The 27,834-nt window shown below is 40.2% G+C and overlaps 1 protein-coding gene across 3 annotated transcripts; it reads left to right on the plus strand.

Moving 5' to 3' along the window:
- Nucleotides 1-1,126: 1,126 nt before the first annotated feature.
- Nucleotides 1,127-27,660, plus strand: cpeb2 (cytoplasmic polyadenylation element binding protein 2). Of its 3 annotated transcripts, XM_020631749.3 has the most exons (11): nucleotides 1,127-2,570; nucleotides 6,058-6,327; nucleotides 13,533-13,623; nucleotides 16,127-16,177; nucleotides 18,492-18,515; nucleotides 19,922-20,095; nucleotides 20,219-20,308; nucleotides 21,516-21,634; nucleotides 21,747-21,861; nucleotides 22,013-22,194; nucleotides 23,245-27,660. In XM_020631749.3, exons 1-11 carry the CDS (start codon nucleotides 1,653-1,655, stop codon nucleotides 23,470-23,472), a joined length of 2,262 nt encoding a protein of 753 aa, XP_020487405.1. In that variant the 5' UTR covers nucleotides 1,127-1,652; the 3' UTR covers nucleotides 23,473-27,660. The 3 variants fall into 3 exon arrangements, with proteins under 3 accessions (XP_020487405.1, XP_065812228.1, XP_065812227.1); XM_065956155.1 differs by lacking the exon at nucleotides 16,127-16,177 and having other exon boundaries at nucleotides 1,131-2,570; XM_065956156.1 differs by lacking the exons at nucleotides 16,127-16,177; nucleotides 18,492-18,515 and having other exon boundaries at nucleotides 1,129-2,570.
- The last annotated feature ends 174 nt before the right edge of the window (nucleotides 27,661-27,834 follow it).

Here is a 27,834-nt window from a genome sequence, read left to right on the forward strand (position 1 = left end):
CAAATCCTTCGATTAAATAAATTCACTTTTAGACATAACCTCACACTGATCACTCCGAATAGAGTATCAATAGGTTCTTTGTAACCACTGATTAACAGCCAATATGCTGCATATATGCCTTCTAATAAGAGAGTAGTAGTAGGGTGAATATGTATATCTTAAATAGTTACATATTCTATCAATGAAACTTGAATTGGGTTTTTTTAGGGGGATAAACAACACAGTGAAACTAACGTTTGACTTATTTTTATCTTCCCAAATCCCAGCAGAGACTTTTTCTGTCTAAAAAGTTGTTTTGAGGGAACAGTCAGCCAAACTTTGTGTTCTCACACTCTTCAGTCTTCAAACAGTCAGATGGTGACTCCTCCGAACACACACACACTCACACACTCTTTCCCATAAACACTAAACTATCATTTTGCCAGTAGCCATGTATTAGTGCTGCTTTGTGGGGGGCATTTATGAGGCTGATCATATGGCGAGGTGGCTTGTCAGCTCTGAGTTCAGAACAGGAGATGAAGATTCATCTCCCCTGACACGCGCTGACATAGAAAACTATATTTAGCTGCTGGCGTCCGTGCGTAAAATGACGCTGGTGCACAGACGCACGAACAATGGTTGTGGACTGAATACTGATTCAGAGCGAGCAGAGACAAACAGTACCAAACTGTGAAGTCTGCTTTTGTTAAGGTTTGATGGAAACATTTTGTCCAAAATGACGTTATTCCCCTCTTAATGGGGTTTGGCAAGTTCTAATATCTTTTCAGTCTGCTCTTAGTGAAAAACATTTGATTTATCTGTACAAATTTTTAAAACCAAAAGTAGTTTTTGGGTCTGCAGAAAAGACATCTTTTAAATCAAAATTAACTTACTTTACATGAAATAAAAAATAATATTAACCTGAAAAAAAACGGACTTTTAGCAAAATCGTAGATCTACAAATTGTGCTGATGCACCTCAAGTGTCATTACAAACTCATTAAAGAGAAACAGACTGTAACAGACCCTCTGCAGGACTGTTGATGAACTATGTCTCTGTCATTACGCACGGTTTGGTGTAGGCTACTTCTGTGATAGAGGGTGTAGGCCTACTGCACTTTATGAATAATGAAGAAAATGACGTAAACAATGCGGTCCTCTTTGCAGCTCGGGCTCCAGGCTGGAGGCGGGTGCAACGAGGCGTGATGCGGCGGTGACGTAGATTGTGTCGGGGATCTTTAATCCTCTGCCGCAGCAGCACAGCCGGTAACCGGAGGAGGGGGTAGCAGCACGGTCGGACAGGAATGGACCGAACAGGCTAGGCTAGCCTACAGCAAGGCCGAAATAGCTCGGTCTTTTAGGTAGATGAAAATATCACCGAGGAAAAAGCGAGATTTAGGAGCAGAACGAGCCGACTAATCTGCACAGGCCGGACCCCCTCCTCTCTGCCGCTACCTGAAGCCGTTTCACTGACATTCTGCTTTTAAAGAAACGGTGGTTGTATTTGTTTTTAAATCCATGTAGTAGCTTTATTTAAAAGGCACATTTCGGTGTCGATTGACCGGCAGACGGATCCGACGCCTCGTCTTGTCGGTTTTCCTTCGCCCCGGTTCGCCCTTCAGCAGCGTCGCCGCGTCCGCGCTGTTCCTGTCAGCTGCTGCGCATCAGCAAAACATGCAGGATGAGCCTGTGGGGGTGACAACCACGCAATTACCCCCGTCAACCGACGAAAAGGACAGCAACAGCAGCACGGTCAGCAAATCCGGAAACCGACCGAGCCAGAGCGACAGGCAGAGCTGCCAGCTGAGCTCATTCAGTCCGGATTATAAACAGAACCGGGAGGCAGCCTATACCGACTTCAACCCAGAGCGTTTTATCCCGACGCAGCAGCCTCTCTGTGACCTTCAGCACAACCGGAAAATACATCAGCAGTTCAGTCGGCACACCGACTTTAGCCCCTCGGAGTCCCCCCCACCCCTGGGACACTTGAGTCACCTGCCCGAGCAGCGCGCTGCCGACCCCCGCAGCTCTCCAACGGAGGAGGCTGAAGCTGATGCTGCGTCGCCATCGTCCACTTCCGTGAATCCAAACAGGCTCCAGATGGACTCCCCCATCGCCCACCATATCAACGGCAATGGCAGCAGCACCGGCAACATGTTGTCCGGAGGTCTCAGCGCCGCCTTCCCGAACCTCCCCACCCAGGAGCTGCAGACCAGCGGCGTAGGCGGCTCGTCCTCACCTTCCCTCCCCGGGTTCGGCACCCCCTGGTCCGTCCAGACCAGCTCCTCACCCCCTCCCGCACCCATCAACCCCATCCACGCCAACACCATTAACCAGATGCCCAACGCGGACTCTGACAACAGCTTCTACCCAGGTATCCCCTCCTCCATCAACCCGGCCTTCTTCCAGAGTTTCTCGCCGGTGTCAGCTAATCCGTGCGCCGGGATTAACGTGCAGGGCTTCAGCGGTCCTTTCTCGCCACAGATCAACGTCCCTCAGCAGCCGCAGAGCCGCAGGTCCCCGGTCAGTCCGCAGATGCACCCCCAGCAGGGAGCCTACCTGCAGCAAAGGAACAACTACAACCAACATCAGGTGAGCTGCTGCTGCAGGTCTGCATCACATGAAGCTGACAGGAGCTCTCAGCTCTTATTGATCTGTTAGGAGTCAGAAAGAAGGCCTCAGGCAAACACAGCACATTGAATGAGGAAAGGTTTTCATTCATCCTTCATTTTCCGTGAAGGCCACAAGTGAGGTGTTCTCAGGTTAGGGAGCGTCTGCAAATAATCCACATCCTTTAGAGCGTTTTTTTGTGTGTTTGTACATTATGTTCCCCAATCTTAATAAATACGAGAATGAGAAATAACTAATCTCATTTTCATACATTCAAGAACAGAATCATTTCATTTGAGGATGGGGAAAGGAGGAGGGGGTGAATAAGGAAGCATCAGTGAATTTTTGCCGTTGTTCTCTCCTGAAGCAGCAGTGGGATGTGGTCACATGACCTCCAGACCATCCATGTCTTGTGGTTCATTCAGTGGGAACACAAAGGCTCGCAGGGTCTGCTGTCCTAAATGGAGGCTTCTTATTAGGGAGAAATGAGAACATCCAGTATCTTGGTTTTGTGAGTGTGTGTTGTTGTTATTTTTTCATATACGGGTTTTGCAGACTGTGAGGGCAGTGTTTCTTAAACGAGAATATTAGCACTCCTGGAGGCTTTTATGAGAACTGCAGGGGGTACTGGAGATTATTTGAATTTATGAATTTCAAAAATATTAGTCAAACTCACAATCAAGATTTTATAGTATGAGTTACAATTTTTTTCAAATGTTACACTTGATTTTCTTCAAGTACATAATCTGTTAACTGACTTTTGAAAGACATATAGCTACATACATTTTGTGTTTGAGGTGCAGTTTAGATATTGAATAACAAATAAAAATAAATAAAATGGATTCCTGTTTAAACAGTAACAATGCAGCTGAAAACATGTAAAATAAATAGAAATAAAATTAAACGAGTGCCTACAAAAATGTTTATTAGGGAGCTTGTTTTGGTGCTCGTTCAGACCCCTGCCCAGGCCTATTTTCAGGGAGAAAGTATGAACAATTTTCTAAATACAGCTGATCAGAGGGTACTATACATTTATATTTTAAAGTAGTCTGTATATTTGTTTTCGGGGTTTTAGCAGCTGTAGCAGTGGCAGAGCACATATAAAGGTTGTGAAGGTGCGGTAGTCTTGGAGCTGACGTGTCAGTAGCTTCAGGTTTCTCAGGTGATTTGCATACAGGGTGTGTATGCAAGTGTGTGTGTGTGTGTGTGTGTGTGTGTGTGGCTTGGGTGTGACTTAAAGGGCATCAGTGGTGTCGTTGTTTCACTGACCTTTAACCCTGAAGTTTGATTGTGAGTGCTATACAAATAAACAAACCCAAAAAATGGAAGGAACTGATATCATTGAAATGTTTTTTGATTCAAATATTATCGCAGAGTGCAGGTTTATTTTTGTTCAGTGTGAGAGGAGAAATCCAACTACACAATCTACACACAAGAAAAACAGGATAAATATATAAATATAAAAAAGCATGAACATGTGTCTTTTTGGAGGAGAATACATTTTATTGAAGCAAAAAATCATATCATTAAATGAGAATTATTTAATGACACTTAGTTTAGATCATGCTGCTTTTTTATATAATAGTATCATGTCATGTCAAAATGCATTTTTCAATTCAAGTCTTTTAGACTAAAACAAACATTTCTTGAATTCATCTGCAGTAGCCACTTTATTTGACAGTGCAACATATTTTTTTTAGATAATATATTTTTCCATCTTACCACCAGCAACAGTTTATGGAAAAGTGGAAAGGTCTGGCCTACAAAACTATAAAAAGAAAGTTTTTTTTTAATTGAATCATTTTGAGAATAAAGTAAAAATGTGGAGAATAAAGTTGGAGATTCAGAATAAAAAAAGTGAACCAGGAGACGTTTTTGGGATGCAATAAATAAAAATAAACCATCCTCTGTATAGATTTATACATATAAATAAAAAATAAATCATTTTACATTTTCTACCGTGTGGCCATGATACTATGGAAGCGATTAGTGATCAGAATTCAAATGATAAAGCTGATTTGAAAATTCAAACTCATTAACAGAAATGCTTTTTAATTTTCAGAATATGGGAGTATTATTTGACTCAAAAATGAAATGATGATTAATTTATCTAATTTTAATTTTAGTTTTCAACTTCAAAAATGCACATTCTTTGACTAAATTAAAATGAGGAAGAAAATGACAATTGCTTTTTCAGTTTCAAAAAATGCCCCGCTAAATCTGTATCATAATTCAAATGAAAAAGCTAATTTTAAAATGAAAATACAGTAACAGAAACACGTTTTAATTTTCAGAATATAGGTGCATTATTTGACTTTTATTTAAAATGAATATTCAGTCATCCAGTTTGCATTATACTTTTACTCTCTATGTATGCATATTGTATGACATAATTCAAATGAAAACTAAAAGGTCTTTGGCTTTTCGTTTTCAAACTTGCCGTGCTAAAAAGTGATCATAATTCAAACCAACTCGAAAACGAAATGGCAAAGTCGACGGCGCAGGAAAGTGACGTCAGACTCCAGCTCCCAGGCAGGCTAACGTAATATTTACAGTCTATGAGGCGAGCGGGCAGAACCCGCAGAACGATGGTTTACATAGAGAGTAAAAGTATAATGCAAACTGGATGACTGAATATTAATTTTAAATATAGGTCAAATAATGCACCTATATTCTGAAAATTAAAACGTGTTTCTGTTACTGTATTTTCATTTTAAAATTAGCTTTTTCATTTGAATTATGATACAGATTTAGCGGGGCATTTTTTGAAAATGAAAAAGCAATTGTCATTTTCTTCTTCATTTTAATTTAGTCAAAGAATGTGCATTTTTGAAGTTGAAAACTGAAATTAGATAAATTAATCATCATTTCATTTTTGAGTCAAATAATACTCCCATATTCTGAAAGTTAAAAAACATTTCTGTTAATGCGTTTGAATTTTCAAATTAGCTTTATCATTTGAATTCTGATCACTAATCGCGTCCATATGAAACGCTTCCGGGGCTGTACATAACTGCTTGTGGTTTCATTGAAAGAAAAAGGGGAATTTAGGTCACATAGGATTTTGAGCGTGTGAGAAACAGAAAGTCGATTGTCCTCTGTGTAAGATTTTCACGTGAAACGCACGCAAGATTAAGCCTGATGCGATTCAATGTATGATGTCCTTAAGAGTGGAACACAAGGTCCAGGTGGAGGGGAGAATGTAACTTACACTGGTGGTGTCGCAGCACACGGGGATACTTAGTATTATAGTCTTGAAGCCCTAAATCTTCTTATCCTACCCCCCACCCCCCCCACACACACCCCCCCCCCCCCCCCCCCCCACCCCACTGCAGGAGTAGATCAAGCTGGGCTGTGAGAGAGAAAAGGAAGGACAGGATGAAATGAAAATAATATCATATAGATATTAAATATTAAAGATAAGACATGATTTAACCTTCAATATTTCCCTTCCCCCTGTCCTCTGCAGCCAATGGTGAAGCCCTCTCCATGGGGCGGTCACCAGGGCAACGGCTGGGGCTCCGGGGGGATGTCCTGGGGCCGGGACCACCGCAGAGGGAGTGCCATGGGCGTACCTGGCTCAGTGAGTCACGTCTCCCCCCTGAAGAAGCCCTTCTCGGGCAACGTCATCGCTCCTCCCAAGTTCCCACGCTCTGCAGGATCACTGGGGCCTAAGTCTTGGCTCGAGGAGAACATGTTCCGCACAGACAGCAACAGCAACACCTTGTTGCCCCTACAGGTAAATGTTTTGGGTTTTTACTGCATTGTTTGGTGAAGCAGATAATCGTACGTGTTTGTTTATAAGCAGGTACAGTGTGTGAATCAGAAGCTTTGAAAGGTGGGAAAGAAACCAGGATCAGAGGCATAAAAACCAAACCATGTGAACAAGATATTGAACAAAGGGAACGGTGGAAAATCGGTGTGTGTGAGAGAAACTGTGAGGACTTTCTGTTTCATCCACAGAGGAACTGAGAGTGAAGGATTCTGCATTTTAAGATGTACATTAACATAAAAGCTCCAGCTGTGGTTAGTATTTCAAACAGATGGGGGGAGTTTGAGCTGATTTGCTCTGCAGCCTTTTACTGAAGGTGTAACAAAGTGGGGGCTGGGCTGCTTTCACTTCAGGACGCAAAACATCTTGTAGGTGAGATTCAGCAACCAAAGCTCCTTTATACAGAAGCAAAGGTAAATCTCTTTTATACTAAATGAGTGTGTCTTTGCACCTGTCAGAGAGATACACCAGTGCCTACTCATTTAACTATATAATACATGAAGTAACAGCCGGGTGTAGACGGTCCCTATTTGGTCATGTTTTGACGTCACAGATACTTTTGGTTTTATTGCCAACAACAACATTTCCAATGGATTTATAATTTGGATCAACAATGTTTTAGGACAGACTATTTTTCTTAGCGATCGCTGTGTGTTGTAGAAATGTCTGATATACACTTTGATGTTTATTTGGTTTTTAAGAAATTAATTGACTGCAACAAAACCTAAGATAGGCTGTCAGTAAAACCTTTGTCTCACATTAACCTGCCTCATATCATACCAGCGCTGCTGATCTGAACGAACCCATCATAATTCACTACAAGAGACCAAAACACTCTGGGTTTATGAAATCCTTTCAAAAGTCACAGTTGTCTTGTTGAGATGCTCAAAGTGCAGAGTGGAGCGATGATGTTGCTGCAAAAATAGTTTCAGGAGAAAACTTATGTAAAGAATGTTCTCCTCTGTGAAAAATGTGCATGTGGCGTGGTGAGCCCTGACATTCAAACAGCTTTAAAGAGCGGCTGGGACTGAGAAGGAAAGTCATTGTGAAGTGTCTTAAAATCATATTATATTTAATGGACAACAGAGGGCAACACCACATCTTACTGTATAGAAGTCTATGAGAAAATCAGCCTTCCTCTTACTTGAGTTCGTACCAAAAGCCATGTTTCCAGCAAGCGGTCCGGGTCAGTTTGGTTCTGGACGGTACGCATTTATTGGCATTTCCACTGTGAGAAGCTCAGAATAGAAAAATAACCAGTCCGTACCATCCTACTTTTTTGTTAGCCTTTGTTAGGGTGCCTAGCGTACCGATCGGACCCTTAAGGGTAGAGATAAATACTGAAAGAATCGTCACTTCACGGTCAACAGCGGTAATAAAGGAGAAACACTAAGCCAGCCAATGTTTAAATGTCCAGTGGATTGTGAGAGCGTAATTTATATATTTAGATTTTATATGAGAGATAGGACAGTGGATAGAGTTAGAAATCAGGGAGAGAGAGAGAGTAGGGAATGACATGCGTGTCGCAGTCTTCTTCTACACTTTGTCATGCTGCTATGATGTCACACTTTTTACGTAGCTATGGCCATCCAGCATACACACAGCGCCGCACTCCACCAAGTAAGGGTACAGTTGGCTGGTGAAATGCAAGTTAGATCAGGGTTAACCATACCAAACTGTCCTGAATCAAACCGGACATGGAAACGAGTCCTAAGTAAAACATTTTGAAAGCATTTATTGACTCAATTTTAACCGCTGAAATACAGCATCATGTTAATTTAGTACATTTTGCACAGTGGCTAATTGATAACCACTAGACCTAACAATACATTTTGTTTGAGACCTGTCTCTTGTAAGTTTAAATTATCGGCTGAATTTCACAGTTACAATCACATAAGGATGCACCATGCTAAGAGCCTAAGCCAATCATTTTGCATTATGTAACAAATATTCACTTCTGGCTCCAAAAGATCAAAATGAAAGAAACATCTGAGAAAAGGCTAAACTCAAGGCTTTAAACGGAAGTCAACAAACCAGTGTAGGACACCATGGCGGCTATGTCCATTCTCCTGTATAGTCCATTTTAAATTCCCTGCAATAGTTAAACACCACAAAAGACACAAAAGGGGTAAAAGACTGGAGGATTGAATACGTAGTGCTGCCTTAGTGCTGGATCTAAATCTGTGTCAGATTTCCCCTTTTGCATCATGGAGGCCACAAGCTTTTAGATGATTGTTGGCATTAGGGGTTTTCAAAGACTAATAACTGGAAGTGGAGAATAATTCCATCTTACAGTAAATAGGTGGTCTACGGCTGATTTATAGAGTAAATACAGTTTACATCCTGTGAGTCAGAATATTGAATTATTGTTTAGGTACGGTCATGGAAGTTAAGGAGAACAGCATCCACCTTAAGGCATTTCTCATTAGAGGCTTCAAATCATACACAGAATTATACCTTTGTGACCATTTTATCACATATTTCTATCTGAATACTGTAATAGTTGTTGGTTTTAATTCTCATCACAACATTCAGTAAGGTTGGTGAGGCAGAATGATAGAGACTCTCACTGTTGTCAGATAAGAAATCCACTGACTGTGTTTCACTGAAGATGGTGTTTCTCCATCCTCAGAGAACAATTTATAACACAGGACACTCAGAAAAGGTCATAAAACTACAAACATGGTTAATTTATTCAGTCTCTACTTATAATAAACAAATATAGTCGTTGTTAGAATAAACCCTTTAATCACTTTTAACATCACAGTGACTCCTTCAGACTACAGTTATGATAAAATGGTGTCATCACATGCTTTTACTGTTACTATGAGCTCACATTATTTCTGATATCAGTGCCAAGAACTGAAGCGCTTCCTATTCCAGGAAACAGGCCCCGACTCTGTGGATTGATAATTTCCATAAACAGCGTAGGACCCAGAATTCTTCAGATTCCTGCTCTTTTCCTTCCTTCCTTTTCTGTTCAGTGTTTGGCAGTCAGTGACACATCTCTGCTGTGTCATGTGTTTCACATCACACTGAGATCACACTGAGGAGAGGAGAGGAGAGGAGACTAGAGGAGAGTAGAGGAGACTAGAGGAGAGGAGAGGAGAGGAAGAGGAAGAGGAAGAGGAGAGGAGAGGAGAGGAGAGGAGAGGAGAGGAGAGGAGAGGAGAGGAGAGGAGAGTAGAGGAGAGTAGAGGAGACGAGAGGAGAGGAGAGGAGAGGAGAGGAGAGGAGATGGGAGGAAAGGAGAGCGTCATTCTGAATTTTAGTGACAGTATTGTGTGGTTTCTCAAACTTTCTTGGAATTAAACATCAATCATGCACGTGTAACCCTGAAACACTAAAAGAGGATATTGATCCACCCCCATGTGTCCTACAGCCCTGTTTGCAAATCTTTAAGTAGAAAGACAGTTTTGCATTGAACACTGTTGTTTGAAGTGCAAGTGTACCTCCTTGTCATTACATCTGGGATTATTTACACATTTCTGCTGATTGGGACATTTCTGACACACACATTAAATTAGACTATTACACTCTTGTTCTGGGAAGAAGCCAAACAGAGCACATTGTTTTTATATTCAGCATGTCCCTAACGTCCTCTTTATTTCTCTTGGAGGCTACATGAGCCACTTCTATGTTAACACCCCTGCAATTGTAATAATGTTAATGTTTTGAGTGCATTGTGTGTAAAGGCAAGGGGCCCTTTCAGACGCCACAACAGAACCATATGTTTATGTAAACAGACAAACAGACAGGGTGCTATGTTGTGTTATTTAAAGGTACTACAGAGCTTTAACACACGTCCCTCCTGATTGGGTAAAAACCACTGGTTGAACCGCTAATGAGAGAAAAGGTTCAACTTGAAACCACCGCTAAATGATTCATGCCATATGAAAATCTAACCTGCGTTAAGATTTGAAAAGAAATATGAATCTGTTAAATAAAAAAAGAGCTTTATGTGGATTTTGATACTTTGCATGATTCATGGCTTAAATTGGGAATGAAAAGCCAACTAATAAGCGATGAGACACATTTAATTCATGCAGAGGGAAATTGTTGTGCAGCAATAGCCAAACGTTATAGGAAAGAGAACAAATACTGAAGAATAACAATAACCCACCACCAGCCTCATGACCCGCCATCAACTCCATCATGAAATATTGCATAATTTTCAACCAATCAGATGCATTCAATGACCCTCAGACGGTACGCAACATCTGACTGAACCAAGAAACAGAACAGAGCAAACATATTTAAAAAGCGCTTCATAGACTTTTGACACAATTTTTTTTACAGGCACACATTCGCGACCCATTGATTACAGCTCACCCACCAGTTGAGAGCCACTGCTGTACATTATGACACAAATTGTAGCTAGAAAGTCTCAGTAATCCAGAGAAAGAGAAGAGAGAGAATATAAATTGTTAGATTGTAAAATGAGGCTGCAGCTCTGTCAGCTCTGTGATTGTTGTCCATTATGCTTCATGAGGAAAGTGTGTTTTAAAGTAAAAAAGTGTTTTTACTGTGTTGATCTGTTTGTGATAGTAGGAGCAGGTTAGTGCTTTAGTGCTGTGTGTGCTGTGTGTGCACATCATGGTGGGGGTTACAGTCAGAGCACCGGACAGAGCCGGCCGCCCTGATGAGCTTATTGATCGTGTTGGCGTTCACTGCTCTCAGCCTGCTGCATAGATTCACACAGCTCTTTATTATCCATACCAACACTAACACTATTGTACTTCACAAAAAAAAAGAGTAATGAATATACATCTGGCATAAAGCAGAACACATCCGGTTATCCACTGCAGAACAGTCCTAACCTATTCCCAGAGCCATTAGATAATATCCCTGAAGTAGGCTAAAAGGTATTTTAACAAGATCCACTGCTCTATGACCTTTGACCTCTTCTCAGCTGACCCACAGCTACTGACCTCACTTACACTGACCAGTGACAGAGCTGGACACAGAACCCATACACCTCCAGGTGTGAAAAGAAAACGTGACACTGCCATTACGATGCTTAGACACTTATTGCTCGTCAAGTTATTTACTGCTGACTATCGGTAAAATATTTCTGTAACAAATTTTAAACATGGGGAGTATCTCGAGGTGAAGAAAGTGAAGAAACAGGAGAATAAAACCAAAACGAGCTCATTGAAACAGACGTCAAACAGCAAGAAAAGCTCAATGCACTGAATAATAAAATAAGTACAGATGAGAATGAGACAAAAGACGAGGGGCAGTTAAAGACATTTTTAAAGGTCATAAAATGATCACACAGTTTGCATTACTTATTACAGTCATGTTAAATGAGTTCACAGAGTTTGTATGTTTAGAAAACCAGCTGATGGATTATACGACAACAAAGAAAGGCCAATGTAGGGCACTCCCATTAAACCATTAAGCGCCCTGTAAACTGGTGCAATAATCCTGCCACTCAATAAGAGCTTGAATTGTGAATTGTGTAATGTGATGTTTAAAATCTAAAAAGAGGCTGGGAGTCAGTGCGCGTCGGCTCAAAGGCATCGATATAAACCCCTCTCTACACACAAACTGAACTTCTGAACATGTCCTGACTTTACCCGGGGGGGGGGGGGGGGGGGTTGCAAAAGTCAAATTCTGTTGATCCCTGCCAGCTCCCCTAGTGTGAAGAAAAAATAAACATGAACACAGCAGGTACAGTAACAGTCCAGATTGATGACGTGGTTCAAACTCCATTTTGATAGCCGAGGTTCCTTCATGTTGTTTTCTACTCTTACATCTTTTGTAATGTCGACACCTCCATATACGTGTTGTGATACCTACGCAAAAAACGCGTCAGCATCAGGGCAGAGTAGGGTTGTCATGATACCAGAATTGTTCAACTTAGAAACGGTTCTGGTACAAATCAGATGATATGGATACCCTGGAAGCAGAAATAGAAGACTAAAATCAGAGAGTGCCGTAGCTTTGCTGAATTTAAATTTAAAATCAAATCATGGCTCAAATCAACTCAATCATGTCCTCATCACACACAAACACTTTTTCATGAACTATGTTTGATAATGTTGTAGTGTCTTGATACAGTATGTTATTATGGCTTTGTTGTTGTGGTGTATTGGAGATATATGTTAGCTGTTTTTTTTAGTGTTTTTAAAGTCAAGTGCTCTTAGCCTATTATTGTTTTAATATAATGTGTGAATTTCACTGTGGACTAGTGTAATGTCATTGTTCAGTGGTTGTGTATTGTCTTACTGTTATGAAGATGTTGTTAGTGTATGTTTTGTTTCTTCACAGAGACGTTGTCTCTGTCTCCTGCCCAGGGACTACAGATGTAAATTAGCTTATAGCTAACTCTGGTACAGCTAATTGGCTGTACACTGTCCCTGTCAAAATAAACAAATAAATAAAATAATAAAATAAGACCTAGGCACCCAGTATAATTTCTAGTTTCTAACTACTATAAATTGCAGATTAACTCATGCACACTCTCTAGTATGCACAGACACTTTGGCAATGCTTCTGTATGGAATCATTGTCAATATTTGTGTGTCATTTAGACTTTGCATGTTTTACAGGGTGAGTCTGGACTATGTCAGGTTTCTGATTTTGCCGTTTTCATTTGCAAAAAATGGATTTAGTTTCTCTTTTTCTTATTGTGAAAAGGTGAGTTGTTTATTTAAATTTATGAATGGATTGTTTTGAAAGAAAAGCATTACAGTGTTATAATCTACTTGAGATCAATGCAAGAACAAGCTGTTCAAGATCTTGTTGGGTAAGGAGCAGTGGAGCCTTTGAATCATTTCTGAATAGAAAGTAAGAACTATCTCACTGATCACCCGATGTGATCTAATAACCTCCATCTCGTCTCTTCAGCTCCTGCTTTTGTTTTCCACTCCAGTCACACGCTGGTCCTGAGATCGTTCCCAGAATCAGGTCTATAGGCGCCTCACAAATATACACCTCCAGACTGTGTATAGTGCATAAATATGGAAAGAATGTTAATCCACGCGTGAGCTACTCATTCTCCATAATCTCTTACATGTTAAGCCAAATACCCACACTTCAGGAGCTTTTGTTTTGTATAAGCCAGATCACTGAAGTGTGTGAGAAACGTGCCCAATCAGACGTCGTGCATCATGATTTGTTTTCTCCTGCTCTGACTCCTAATGATATAAAATCCTCTTTTCCAGGACCGGCCCAGAATGTACGACAGTCTGAACATGCACTCCCTGGAGAGCTCTCTGATCGACATCATGCGAGCCGAGCAGGATCCGATGAAAGGTAAGATGGCCTTTTCCCCTTTCTATCTACGTCTGCGGGGTGGGGGTGGGGGGGGTCGAAGAGAGGCGATGGTGTTCGCTTTAGTTTCATGACATGATCGGTGCAGGGAAGTGACAGAGCTGTGTTGTTTTTTTCCACACACCAGCTTATTTTCTCCCTGCTGAGAGCTTAATACTTCTGCCACCAGCTGCACATCTACAGCTCTGATCCTGACGCTACTTAACCCTCAAGACAACACAGAGCTGACGGGGAGACAGAGGGAAATGATCATTGCTGCAAATGTGTGTCATTTGTGTGACTGCGTTCTCTGGAGGATCAGGCTCGTGTACATTACATCACCTGGATTTTAAAGAGATATATAAAATGCACCTGGGTGTCTTTTTTAAATAATCCATTATGGTTTTGGCAAGCTGTGGGCAGAGGGTGCGCTGTAGTGTGACACTGTCCCGGCCTCCTGGGGCTCAGCTGCTGGACATCAGAGGAGCAGTGTCAAATAACCTCTCCCCCTCTCCCCGTTGAGAGACGGCTGCTTGTAGCTCATTTACAGCCTCTCAGACAGGCAGCTACATTTTCACATAAACTGTGATCCAGAAACAACAACAACACACACCATGAAATTCAAATGTACAAATAAACTCAGAGACTTTTTTGAAGTCTCTATTAAGGTCATCAGAGTTCAAAGTGCAGCCTTCCTTTTTCGGGCAGTTTTTTTTTTTTTTTTTCTTCCTACCCAAGCAGATGGAGAGGACATGGACCAGTGTGCACAGCAGAGAGAGAGAGGGGGAGGGGGGCTCTGGACTAATTTTAGATGTGATCACACTTTTACACACTGAGCATGACAGCCAAAAGACGAGAGGGAAGTAGGCCTCGCAGGGGTGTGCTCGGCCATTTATAGCAACGCCGCAGCTAACAAAACAGTTTTTCCAGCAGCAGAACTCCAAATCAGAGAAGCTTAAAATAGAAAAAAGGTAGTGCTGATAGGTGACACACAGACCCATATACAAACTATAAACACACCCATGTTTTTAATGATGGTTGTTATCATCTTTGAATATCATATTTTAAAATGTCAGTGTGAGAAAAAGAAGAGCGGTTGAGTCTAGTCTGCCATGGCATGCCTTGTGTTATTTGTACACTAAAAAACAAACATGTAGGCTGTAACATTTGTGCATCTAAAAAATTGCATGTCTACCATCAAGGCTCAAAGACGTGCTAAAAATGAAAGGTCGATAAATGAATCAGTATTTATGTTTCCAAAGGTAACATATCTGCACTGCTGTCATCGGGGATTGAAAAACAATGAAAGCTGACATCATTTATATTTGAATGAATAAACATCACAGCCTGATTTGGTAATAAGGAGCATGATGAGGTCGTTGGTTGTAGAATAGCAGGACACTAATGTAAGAATCTGAAGATAGCAGCTGCCTTTTACAAATCATGTTCTTTCAAATTCTGGAGGCTCTAAGTGCGCAACTATGTGCCAATGTCTATTAAAACTAGTGGAGACACTAAATAAACCAGATTCATGTTAAAAATCAACGTTTCTCTGGCGCTCTCCGACAACATGCAGGGCCTGAGGAGCTGAGGTGATGCTGGTGTTACTTTGATTTTTTTATTCAGTTACTTTCTGTCCTTTCAGTTATGTTTGTCCCTGATAAAGACAAAATAAAGACAAGCATTTTCAGAAAATATTGAAGTTAGAAGCTCTTGCACCAAACTACTTTAAATAAATTAGATTTTTAAATACACTATCAGAAAAAAACACTTTTAATAATGATTGAAATTGGGGGAGCAGATGATGATCGTTTTAATCACTGTAGCTAAAACATGTTTGGTGTTTGTAGAAGTTTAGTATTATCAACATAACCTTTACGTAATAAACATGTGGTTTCCTGACATTTAGCCCCTACTCCCGTTCCTCACACAGCCACGAGTCACAGCCTATCAGCCTCCGATTCTTAGAGCTTTTTTTAAACTGTTGATGGAAAATAGCGTTTCATTTTACAGATTCTGCTGTGTGTACTCAGAAATCATCATCAGGGATAAGGAGAGCTTTGTTTCTTTGCAGACATGTGAGAAGGCTGCAGACACACATTCACAGACAGGAACTGTGGTTTTGTGTGTGTGTGTGTGTGTGTGTGTGTGTGTGTGTGTGTGTGTGTGTGTGTGTGTGTGTGTGTGTGTGTGTGTGTGTGTGTGTGTGTGTGTGTGTGTGTGTGTGTGTGTGTGTGTGTGTGTGTGTGTGTGTGTGTGTGTGTGTGTGTGAATTGGTTGCTCCCATGTACACACACTGGCCTCGCCCTGTCCTCTCCATCTGCTCTGTGTCTCATCCCTGTGTGTGTGTGTGTGTGTGTGTGTGTGTGTGTGTGTGTGTGTGTGTGTGTGTGTGTGTGTGTGTGTGTGTGTGTGTGTGTGTGTGTGTGTGTGTGTGTGTGTGTGTGTGTGTGTGTGTGTGTGTGTGTGTGTGTGTGTGTGTGTGTGTGTCTATCTCTCATGTCAGGCCGTGTGGGATGCCCTAACCCCGGGGCTGACGGCCTGCTCATGCTCAATGGTAATTATCTCTCAGCATCATCTCCCTCTGTCGCAGATTATCAGCGTTTCAATCGTGCAGCTGTTTTGAAGAACATTTCCAGTTTTGTTCTCAGAGGAACAATGGAAGCATGAGGAGAAACTGTTCTCATGATGCTTCCTCTGTTAATCTTTAGCTTCTTTAGACACACTCAGCAGACTCACAGTCACACAAAGGGGTCACACAAGGTGACGTGTGCTTCTGTTAATCTGCTTTCAAACATTTTTTTTTACAAATCTACATAGTATGTTTGCAATGAAGGGGATTGTACTTGTTGACCTGGGCCCATGTTTCTTTTTTAAAGTGACATATTTTGGGTTGTCAATTAATGTATTGCTACAAAAAGTTGAAGATTTGCTCCAGTAGCTTGCCTCAGCCTGCTGGCTTTAAAAGCTGCAATGCATCACCGGGGGGGCGAAACAAAAAATCCATTTAAATCACCTAAAAGTTTTTGGGTTTTTGTCACTGACACGCTCAGATTGTTAGTCTAAGTGTCTGACAGGGTCCCTCTAGAGATACACCTTTTTGCTTTCAGGGAAAAACTTGAATTGAAGGTACTTTGCTCCTTTAAAAGCCAGTGGACCTCATAAGGGAGTTGATTGTCTACTGTTGCTTTGATCTGTAAGATCTAATTATTTTGACGGTTGTGGTGATACTAGAATTTTGTTAATTTGACTATGAAAGTTGTTTGTTGAACATTTTCAATATATGTTTTAGTAACAATAAAAAGAAGTCTTAGGAGCCCAAATAATGGTAAATATCTTGCTTTCAATGGTTAAAAATTGCAAGCGAACTGCGGCACACCGTCGAAACTGCACAACAACATCGGCAACTTTTATGTAAGGAAGCCTTGCCAATGTTTTTTGTGCAATTAAGACAGTGTGAAAGGAGTTTAATGTTTGATTGAGTTACTCCACTACAGCACACCTTCCTTATGAAATAGACGTTTGTAAAACTTTGTTAATGTTGAACTCTATATGGATCACAGACTTTCTGATCAATTCAGTAGAACAGCAACTCTAATATTCTCCAAGGTTAAGACACAACATTTGTTGAGTTGGTCCGGTTGCTTCAAAGAGAACGATGTAACAGATTTTAAAACCTCCAACTCTTTAACAAAGAAGGTCTGTCTCTGCAGGGATCCTTTGACGTATCTTAAATGGTGCATTTACCCCCAATGATTATTTTCAGATGCTACATCCTGTCTTGTGGCTTTTTGCTGAATCAATCTAACGCAGCAGTTTTAAAGCATATTTTATTGAATAGTCATTGACACCTCCAAATATGTAAACACAAATTGAAAGATTGAAAAATTCCCCTTCTTGATTGAAAATGAAGATGATCATACTGCACATCTGTGGCGACTCTCCCATTATGAGAATTGTGTGCGTTGCCGTCACCTGAGGACTTTGAATGCACCACAAACTTCTCTGAAGATGTATCAGTCCAATTTGGAGCAATTGTTGCTCTGCATATTTTTTATTTTTTTTAGACATACTTGAGAACAGTTGATGTCAAAAATAAAATCTTGTTCTATAACGGTCTCACCAGAAATCTGGGTCAGAGAGTATTTGCAAATAATAACAACATGTTTTGATTGTTTCCTGAGTCCGTGTTTTCCTCCTGAGACGCCTGAGCAATCAGAAAATTCATTTTTGGCCGTGTGTTGGAGGCAGAGATTGGCTCATGTCTCTTACGGCTGAACATGCAGCTGCAAACAGCCTCGTTGTCCCTGACAGAGGACATTCAGGGCTTTGCAGTGATGTAACATATGTAGAGTATTTTTTTTTTTTTTTTTCAAAATGGCTTCCATCAGATCTGACACATTTTGTGGGAAAACTGAAATATGGGGGTTAGAGAGAAATGATTGTGTTCATCCAGGAAATACTTCCATGTCATCAGTAATGGTTTGGGGGAATATCTCATTTATGTGTTACAACTTGAATTTCAGTTTGTTAATTTAGACGGGCAGATGCAAACTGTTTGTCCTAACATCGTAAACAGGCTGATTCTTTGTTTACTATAGTTTTTTTCTATCATCAGATGATGGAAGAAATTATCCATCTTTTTCTGGGTCTCAGGAGGACTTTATTTAATATGCAAAAGAGTTTATTTCAGTGTCACTAGATTAATCAGCAATTGGAGTTGTGAGATAATTCTGCACATTTAGGTCAGTTGAGGTAGGTTATATATATATATATATATATATATATATGTGTGTGTGTGTGTGTGTGTGTGTGTGTTTTGAGATTGTCTGCTCAGCTGACTCTTGAACTCTGTACTTTTCTACATGCAGCCAGGAGCTATGGGAGACGTCGAGGTAAACTTTCTACAACGTGCCTGTTTCCTTGTGGCAGCATGCGTTATTGCTTGAGTGGAAAACCAAACTGAGGCTTTTTGGTCGGAAACAAGAGCCGTGTCTGTCAGCATTTCGTGTGAATTTTGCCCAGTGAACTATTTTGACTATCAAAAATTCTGTCAAAAAAGTTGTGTTGTGTGAATATTCAGTCATGCATTCATTCAAAGGTTTCCTGATTGGTAACTATATTTTAAATCCTTGTGGCTGTTGAGCCTCTGCTGCTCCCAGGAATCATTAAGAATTAAAATACTTAAAATATGTCAGTGGGCAAATCATTTGTGAATTAATTTGTTACTTAAGGCTTCTCATTATGGATGTTTTATTTGATATTATTTGAATCTCTTTATAGATACTCGTACTTCAAAATGCTCTTCTTCAAAGACCTGATATTTCTTAGTGGTACTTTCTTTTATTTCACTTGATGTTGTTATTTCAGACGATCATTTTTGTGTATAAGGCGCCATCGCATACTACAAGAGTTGGCCACTGGGCTTCTTTAGCTAAAGAAAAAAATAGTACTAGATTGAGGTGGGAAAAAAAATCAATTTATGTAAAAATCGAGATTCATCTCTTCAAAGATTTAAAATCGATTCATAACTTCCAAAAATCGTTTTTTCCTTCCTGCTAAGTGCCAAGGCTAGCTCTTTAAATCAGTAGAATGCCAAATAGAGCAACAAGAAACTCAGCCAGTCTCACAGATGATTGCAGTAGATCCTGAAGTATGTACTAATTCATAAATAGACTCTGAATCCATGAATTGTTTTGAATGGAAAATTGATTCTGAATCGAATTTTGACCCCAAGAATCGAAATCGAATCGTGAGACACCCAAAGATTCCCAGCCCTCATACTAGACCTCATGAGACTGGAGCTTAGTTATGGTGCTGTAGAGGTAAAAATGCTCATGTCATTCTGAATCAACCAATAAGAACTAAGATCTTAACTAATAAATAAAAAAACAAGTGAGTTACATAAGTAGAATAAAAATGTACTAAACTGTTGAAGAGTATTTTGAATATTAATCTATTTCTTTGTTTGACTTTTTTTCATTTTGTACACTTCATAATGCTGAGCAATGTTTTTAACAGCTTTCTTCCACACAGCCTGTACCCTTTACGCTTGCTTCCCCCTCACTTTAATCTGCTTCTTTGTCTCACAGTCACTCCGTGTAAAACTGTCATAAAAGTTAAAAACATGGCTGTCCTCTGGTTGTGTCCTTTGTTATCGCAGTTATTTACAAATCCATAAAGAACGAGACAGATGAGTGATGTGACTGCTGTAGATATGTCTGTGATGTGTGTTGTATTTGATTGTGTGAAAGCCTGGTATTGGTTGAAGTCTTAACCCTCTTTCTTTGCCCTCCATCAGGCCGCTCCTCGCTCTTCCCCATCGATGACCATCTCCTCGACGACGGCCACGGCAACCAGGGTGTCCCAGGAGTCCTTGGCTCCCCGAACTGTTACCCCCACCAAAATGGGGAGCGCATCGAGCGCTTCTCTCGTAAGGTGTTTGTGGGAGGTTTGCCCCCTGACATAGATGAAGGTGAGGACTAATACAAACACTTTCACACTGTGTTGCATTACTCCGTGAGTCCTTTGCTTCTTCTATTCTTGAAATCTCCTCACTTTTTCATCATCTGTCTTTTTGTTTGCACTTCCTCCTCAGATGAAATAACCTCAAGCTTTCGTCGCTTCGGTCACCTGGTGGTGGACTGGCCTCATAAAGCAGAGAGCAAATCCTACTTTCCACCCAAAGGTAATGTCAAAAGCAGCCAGACTTCATGATTTATATCTTCATTTAGAATGAGCTTAGACGCTGTGAAGCTCAAATGCTAACAAGTAATGATGATGATGCTTAGAGAGGCAGAGTTTGTTTATAAGGCAAAATCCTTTTTGTTCAGTCAGAAATAGACTTTAAAGATCTATTCAAAGTAACCTGACTCCATTGACAAAAACAATCACAGCACAGAACACCAGACTTGAGTCAGCTTCTTGAGTGACTACTGACCTTGGATGTTATGAATTTTCAGTCTGGATGCAACACAATATTTGTAACGAAGAGAAGCATAAAAGCTAACAGATTCAAGCAGCAGTTTGTCAGCAACCCCTGTGTTCTTCAAGGTATAATTATTGTTATGTCAATTAAGTCTGGAGGCCTTAAAGAGCCAGAAGTATCAGTTGTTTGTTTAAAAAAAATTACCTTTTACCTCAAATCAAGGGTCTATATTTGAAGGAACTGCATCTGTTAATGTTTGACATTTAGATCAAAAGTCAGATCCTGTCAGTGGCTAAATTAAAAACACTTTACAGGGTAGTACAGTCATTACAGCCCGCTTTGTGTCTGCCTGCTTAAACAGTTCACAGTTGAGAGGTGAATTATATATTACCACTACATACTGTATTGAAGCAGGGGGATATAAAGGTGTGTCTGAGGATGAAAGAATATGTGAATACTGTGAGCTGAATGAAGTGGAACGTGTCCTCTGTATGACCATGTAGGAAAAATCATGTTTAAAAAAGTTCATGTTCCTGACTTAGACCTGATTCATATGGAGAACAGTCCTCTCTTTGATAACGTTTACTTTGTCTGAATAGAGTAACTCACAACACATTACTCAAACTCTATTTATTATGAACTGAATCTAATGGAAACTGTTTGGAAGTGATGAAATCAATTTATTTATTTTGTTAATTCATATATGTGTATTGTGCCTCTTCAAGTGTAATTATTTATTCTATTTTTGTTTTTTTTTTGAGGGAGAGGGTGGTTCATGTTAATGGTGCTGTTTGGATATTGGCTAAACGAACATATAATTGATTTTTAACTAATGTGTCTGAAGACATGAAAATGTAATATTAATCAATCCATTCAAAGGAGAATTTCCTAAACTTTTTGTACCATTCAGAATCTTTTTAAATCAGGCCCTGGACACTGACATGTGGATATGTGTCTGTTTTTCCAGGCTATGCGTTCCTGCTGTTCCAGGAGGAGACGTCTGTGCAGGCTCTGATTGAAGCCTGCATGGAGGAGGACGGGAAGCTCTACCTGTGTGTCTCCAGTCCCACCATCAAGGATAAACCTGTGAGTTTATCAGCTTAGTGCTGTCATGTAACTGTGATTATTAAATGTATTATTATGATTATTAAACAAGAAAAGAAGTGGATTTTAGAGCTGAATTTGTCTCTGACTCCAGGTGCAAATCCGACCCTGGAACCTGAGCGACAGTGACTTTGTGATGGACGGATCTCAGCCCCTTGATCCCCGCAAAACTATCTTTGTGGGAGGCGTCCCTCGCCCCCTGAGAGCAAGTAATTACACCAACTTTATTTTTCTTCCGGCTATTTGATGAATGAACTATTTATTCAGACCTCAAACACTTTTCTTCCTTAGTGTCACTTCCTTCTGCTCCTGGTTCTTTGTCCTGTCACTCATCAAAATGTATTTGAACCCTCTTTGCAGTTGAGCTGGCCATGATTATGGATCGTCTGTATGGTGGAGTGTGCTACGCAGGAATTGACACAGATCCAGAACTGAAGTATCCCAAGGGGGCGGGGCGAGTGGCCTTCTCCAATCAGCAGAGTTACATCGCTGCCATCAGCGCCAGATTCGTCCAGCTGCAGCACGGAGACATTGACAAGCGGGTACAGCCTTCCCCTTCATTTACATAACTCAAGTTCACTGTTATACGTATATGTTGAGTATATGACTTAAAGTTTAGAAGGATGTGTCATTTACATCAATGACCTTCCCTTTGTTTCACCTGTTTAAAATGCTCCAATAGCAGCTCAGATCTTGTTATGCTTGGTGAGACATGTTAGGCTGGAGAATGTAAACTACATTTTGAAGATGGATAGATAATTATTTAAGGACAGTACTGGATGAGGACTTTTCACACAACAATAATAATGAATAAAAAGCTGTGAGAAAAAAATGGTTGTAGGTTGTAGGACCGTTCTAGGACCCTGGCTCTTTGACTCTCTCCCAATGTCTGAGGTCAGAGGGAAGTGAAATAATACAGATGCTGCTTAAATGTGTTGAACTTAACAACACATTTTTCAAAGTTAATCCTTAAAAAACTAATTAAGAGAAATTGGAAAGAGTAAAGATGACTCAGGACACAAACGGCAGCAGCGGCCGATTCTAGGAGAGAAAATGGGTGAAAAGAGAAGGTCACTGTAGAAGTCGTTGTCTTTTTAGTGTTGATGAAGCAAACTTCCAAGAGCATTTAGAACGACAAAGGAAGGTTTCTGTTTTCAGCAACATCATGTTCCCAGTCCTTAATGTCCCCATAGAAATTGTTGAAAGGACATCTTAAATTGCAAAAAAGGTGTGTGTGTGTGTGTGTGTGTGTCTGTGCTATCAGCATCACCACGGACAAAGCAGCTTGTTGCCATGGCGATTGAAATTTTATTAGGGCTGATTGAATCAGCTTTCCTCTCAGTCCGTGCTGCAATCAGCCTTTCATGAACACACACACATTCATCTTTTGTTACTGTATGTATTCATTCATGTGTTCACTCTGTGTGTGTGTGTGTGTGTGTGTGTGTGTGTGTGTGTGTGTGTGTGTGTGTGTGTGTGTGTGTGTGTGTGTGTGTGTGTGTGTGTGTGTGTGTGTGTGTGTGTGTGTGTGTGTGTGTGTGTGTGTGTGTGTGTGTGTGTGTGTGTGTGTGTGTGTGTGTGTGTGTGTGCAGGTGGAGGTGAAGCCCTACGTCCTGGATGATCAGCTGTGTGACGAATGTCAGGGTGCACGCTGCGGGGGGAAGTTTGCTCCCTTCTTCTGCGCTAACGTCACCTGTCTGCAGTACTACTGCGAGTTCTGCTGGGCCAACATCCACTCCCGCGCCGGACGAGAGTTTCACAAGCCGCTGGTCAAAGAGGGAGCCGACCGCCCGCGTCAGATCCACTTCCGCTGGAACTGAAGACGGCGGTCGAAGACACAGTCCGAGGGAAGGGAAAAAGAAACACTGGCTAAACAGGAAGAGCATCGCTCTGCCTCTCCCGCTCTCCTAAGCTATCAGTATAATCCAGTACGTAACACTATACAGTATATACTATATATATCGATATATCTTTTGTAGCAGCCAAACACCACAAGCCTCAGTTTTTCACCAAAACCCCCCGTCACATCTCAGGCTCTGACAACTCTACAACTCTTTTGTGGTACTTTCATCTTTTCTAAGAGGAGATTTAAAAAAAAAAAAAAAAAGAGATTGATTTTTGTAGGTTTTTTTATTATTATTATTTTTGTATGTAAGATTTGAAGTAGATATGGGAATGTTTTTTGCATGGGGGCAGCTCGTCTGTCTGTTTGTCTGCTGCTATAGCCACCCCACAGTGCGTGCAGTGCACACTTGTTTCTGGGAAAAACCTTGATTCTCTAAATGTTGACGCCTGCCCCAGGTCATTAACCAAAGGTAGCAACAAAAATAGCATAAAAATTGACACGTTTTTCTGCCGCAAAACAAACGGTTGTTTTTTAGCGTTGCCATGGGCTCTTTCTTCTTTTTCGAGGGTTTATTATTAAAGAAAGACGATAGGGTGATTTCTGCGCTCGTACTGACCCCATTGAGTGATACCTCAAAACACTGAATCTGGTTTCAGCAACATTTATACCTAACAAGCTATTTTAGAAGCTTTGCTGCTATATATGAATATATATATGAATCATTGTGTAGGTATTATATTTAATGCCATTTATAAACCAGAAATCATGTGAAATGAAATGCAGTATGCACTCAACCACTAATGGCCCCCATTGCCATGGAAGGTGCATGTGATGACAATAGGTTAGCTAGACAAATAGCATGCAGGATAGATGTGTGAGAGAGAAACAATTTAACCACTGAAATCATAAAATTAATTAAATTTAGTGAGTAGCATGACCATGTATTCAAAAATTGCCTACGAGGGAAAAAATCAGACAAATAAGTAAAAAAAAAAACTATAAAGAACTATTTAAACTTGCATGCATTGATGTTTATCCGTTGTTTGATCCGTTTACATACTTAACGGTTTAAAAAAAAGTGATATTAGTTCTACTGTAGTCTTAGCAGACGCCATCTTTCTGTAACGTGATGGCTCGTATGGCAAAAAAAAAATCCTGTCGACAAGCAGAGTGGTGTTCAGTGGTTTGTGTTTGTGTCGTCCCCCCCCCACCCCCCGTGCTGTGTGACTGTTTTTTATCTTTAGACTGAGGCTCTAGTTTAGTAACCGACTGATGACGTCGTAGAGAATTCAAAACACCATAATGACTCTGCCTTCAACCCTTTCCTGTCTCTGTATAGTTCCAAAGATTCAATCTGATGTAGCGTTGCCCCGGCTGGACAGGTTCAAACTAAAGACTTGATCAGGTCGAAAAAGGAAAGGGAGATTGTTTTAAAACTTGGGCACTATTTTTTCACACGTTGGGCTTTAAGTGTCTAAAGGTTCAAAATGGAGTTGCTCCAATAGATCGCTTTAGCTCGCAGTCGTAACACTGGCTGTAATTGTTCAACTGAATCCTTGCATGCAGTTGAAGTGTGTCCACTCAAAGTTTCTGTTTCTGCCACCTTCTTCTAAGTTTCTGACAGCATGATATAAAGGATACCTTCAGAGATAGACCTTTATTGAATAATGTTTTTAAAAAACAGAAACAGACATTACATTGTTCTCTTCAAATCAACCAAACTCCATTGACAAAAAGTAGTAATTCAGGAGGTGCTGGTCTACTCCTGCCTCTGTCTTTGTGTGTCAGTGTGTGTCATTGTGTAAACACCAAAAGACACACAACAATAACACGGACAAACTGACTAAGTTTAGGCAGCAGCAGTTCAGCAAGTTGTACAAATTGAAATTAGTGGTTTTGTCAAGGAAGTCTGGTGGCTTTTAAAGTGAACAATGTGGCAGCTGTCATTCCATGAGATCCCATTTTATTATATAACAAAATATTCAGTCTCTGTTGGGAACATTTCCATCATTTTGTTAGTCACTTAGAATACCAGTGTGAGTCTGTCAGTGACTTAAACGAGCCCTTTCAGTGGATGTACTTTGGTCTGTCATTAAAGCCTGTTTTGCTGCTGACATCTAAAGCTATCGAGTCATTTAGACCTCAAACACACAAAATAGAGCTCGAGTTAGGAATTCCCAATTCCCTGAACTGCTTATTCTTTAAAGACTGGTTGAAGGAGTCCAGGGAAACTCGACTAGAGTTCACCTACTGAACGACCTGAATATCAATTACACTTAATATAAAACTCTTCTTTTTTTCTTTGTATCGTTTGTCTGTTGGATTTTCACCCTTGAATTTCTCTTAGAAAAAACTTTTTAGGGACAATCTTTTTTGTGCGGACGGTGACCCAGCCGTCCGCTTGGTACTGTAAACGTGCGTCGCTCTCGTGTCGTGTTGGTGTTTGTGCTCCACGGCGCCCCCGCTGTGTGCTCCTCCGTGTCGATGTTCGGGCATCAAAGTGTACTGTTACAAAAAACCTTAATGAAACTTATTTACTTAATAGTTGAGTCCAATTTGTCTGTGTCAACTACTTACCCATCACTGGCCCTACACTATGTTTTTTATAATATATATTATGCACTACTTTTCTATATGCCCCCCCCCCCACCCCACCCGTTTTAACTCCTTATCCACCCCCCCCCAAGTGATTTCAGTGCAGAAGCCTCCACCTATTTATAATTCTACAGATGATTTATTAAATTTTTATTTTTTCATGATTACTTATTTAAGATGTAGCGTGAAGCAGTGGTCTTAATTTATCTATATATTCTGTATGAGTAGAGCAGGAATCCAATATGTTCTAATATATTCTGATGTAGTCTGGATGTTGTGAGGACGGGGAGTCAGAGCGTGGAGATTACACACCCAGCTCCCGTCGTCCCCCCTCCCCTCCCCTCCCCCCCTGTGGCTTTACGTTCTCATGATGCGAACATGTTTGAATATCGTCACCTGTAACACTTGACTCGTGCTGTTTTATTGTGAGGTTCTATTTTCTATGTTGAACACTGTTACTTTGTCCTGTGCGTGTCTTTGTTTTTGTAAAAATCATATTTATTTCACTATTTTTGTAGACAAAAAAAAAACTATTTGATTTTGATTGTATTTTTCTATTTAAATAGGACTATTATACAATTTATTCCCCCCCCCCCCCCCCCCTTCTTGTTCTTGTGCTAATTACGCCCAAAAGTTATGTTGGAAGACAAAGAGTCCCGTCATAAACATCAAAGTTTTTGATATCTTCTTCTTTTGATACACACTGATGACACATTTCATTTGAAGGAAGGAAACATGAAGGTTTTATTCTATTCTTGGAAGACACTTGAGATTCTCCCCTGTTGCATCGAGGCCTCGGCTGCCTGTCCTCATAGATGCTCTGAAACTTGAATATAACACATTTTGAAAGGCTGACTAACCTCGAATCTGTGTTGTGATGTGCAATACTGTTTCTAATGTTTGTATAAAAGTAAGAACTACAGTGTAAACCTTTTTAATGCAGATTTATTTTTTTCATTGCATATTTTGCAGATTTCTGATCCACAGTGTCATTTTTTACTGTCAGAAAAAATAAAACCCCGTTTTTTCATTGCAACTATTTTTAAATCCAGATATCTTTGTACTGATGTAAATGATTGTAGTTATTTTGGATAGTGTTTTGCTAACAAAAGGAGAGACTTTTTCATGCATATTTCTATTTCATTTCATCTTGTTTTATCCCACCTTTTGTTTCATTTAATAGTAGCAGATTTTCTTGGAATAATTTTTTTTCATATTTAAATGTCATTGGTATTATTTTGTATTTTTATGTGGAAATACACAATATATAAATTTAAAATGCTAATTGCTAAGATATTATTTGAAGTTTAATTATTTTTAAAGCTAAATATTTGTAATTTTATTGTTAAAGTGACTAATTTCTAAATCAGAGTTTGTGTATAGATTCACAAAAAAAAGTGGTTTATGAGGTGTTTGGATTGTAATTATTACTGAATGGTTCTTTGATATGCAAATGAATATCATGTTTATTTTTATTTTTGTTGGTTTTGTATTTAAATGGGGTGTTGATTACAATCTTTTTTTTTCTTTCACTTCCTGAATAAAGACCCATTCTGTTTGGACACAACGTGGCTGCTGCTGCTGCTTGAATATGAAGGAAACCCATTTCAATCTGGGAAGAATAACACAAAAAGCAGACGAGCATAAAGACTTAGTGACAATAATCCTTCAGTATTTATGCCTACAAACTCTTATCAGTCACCAGAGACATTTAACCTGCTGTCTAATGTCGTCTGAGACA

Source organism: Labrus bergylta, chromosome 6 (genome assembly GCF_963930695.1).
Source record: "Labrus bergylta chromosome 6, fLabBer1.1, whole genome shotgun sequence".
NCBI classification, from domain to species: Eukaryota; Metazoa; Chordata; class Actinopteri; order Labriformes; family Labridae; genus Labrus; species Labrus bergylta.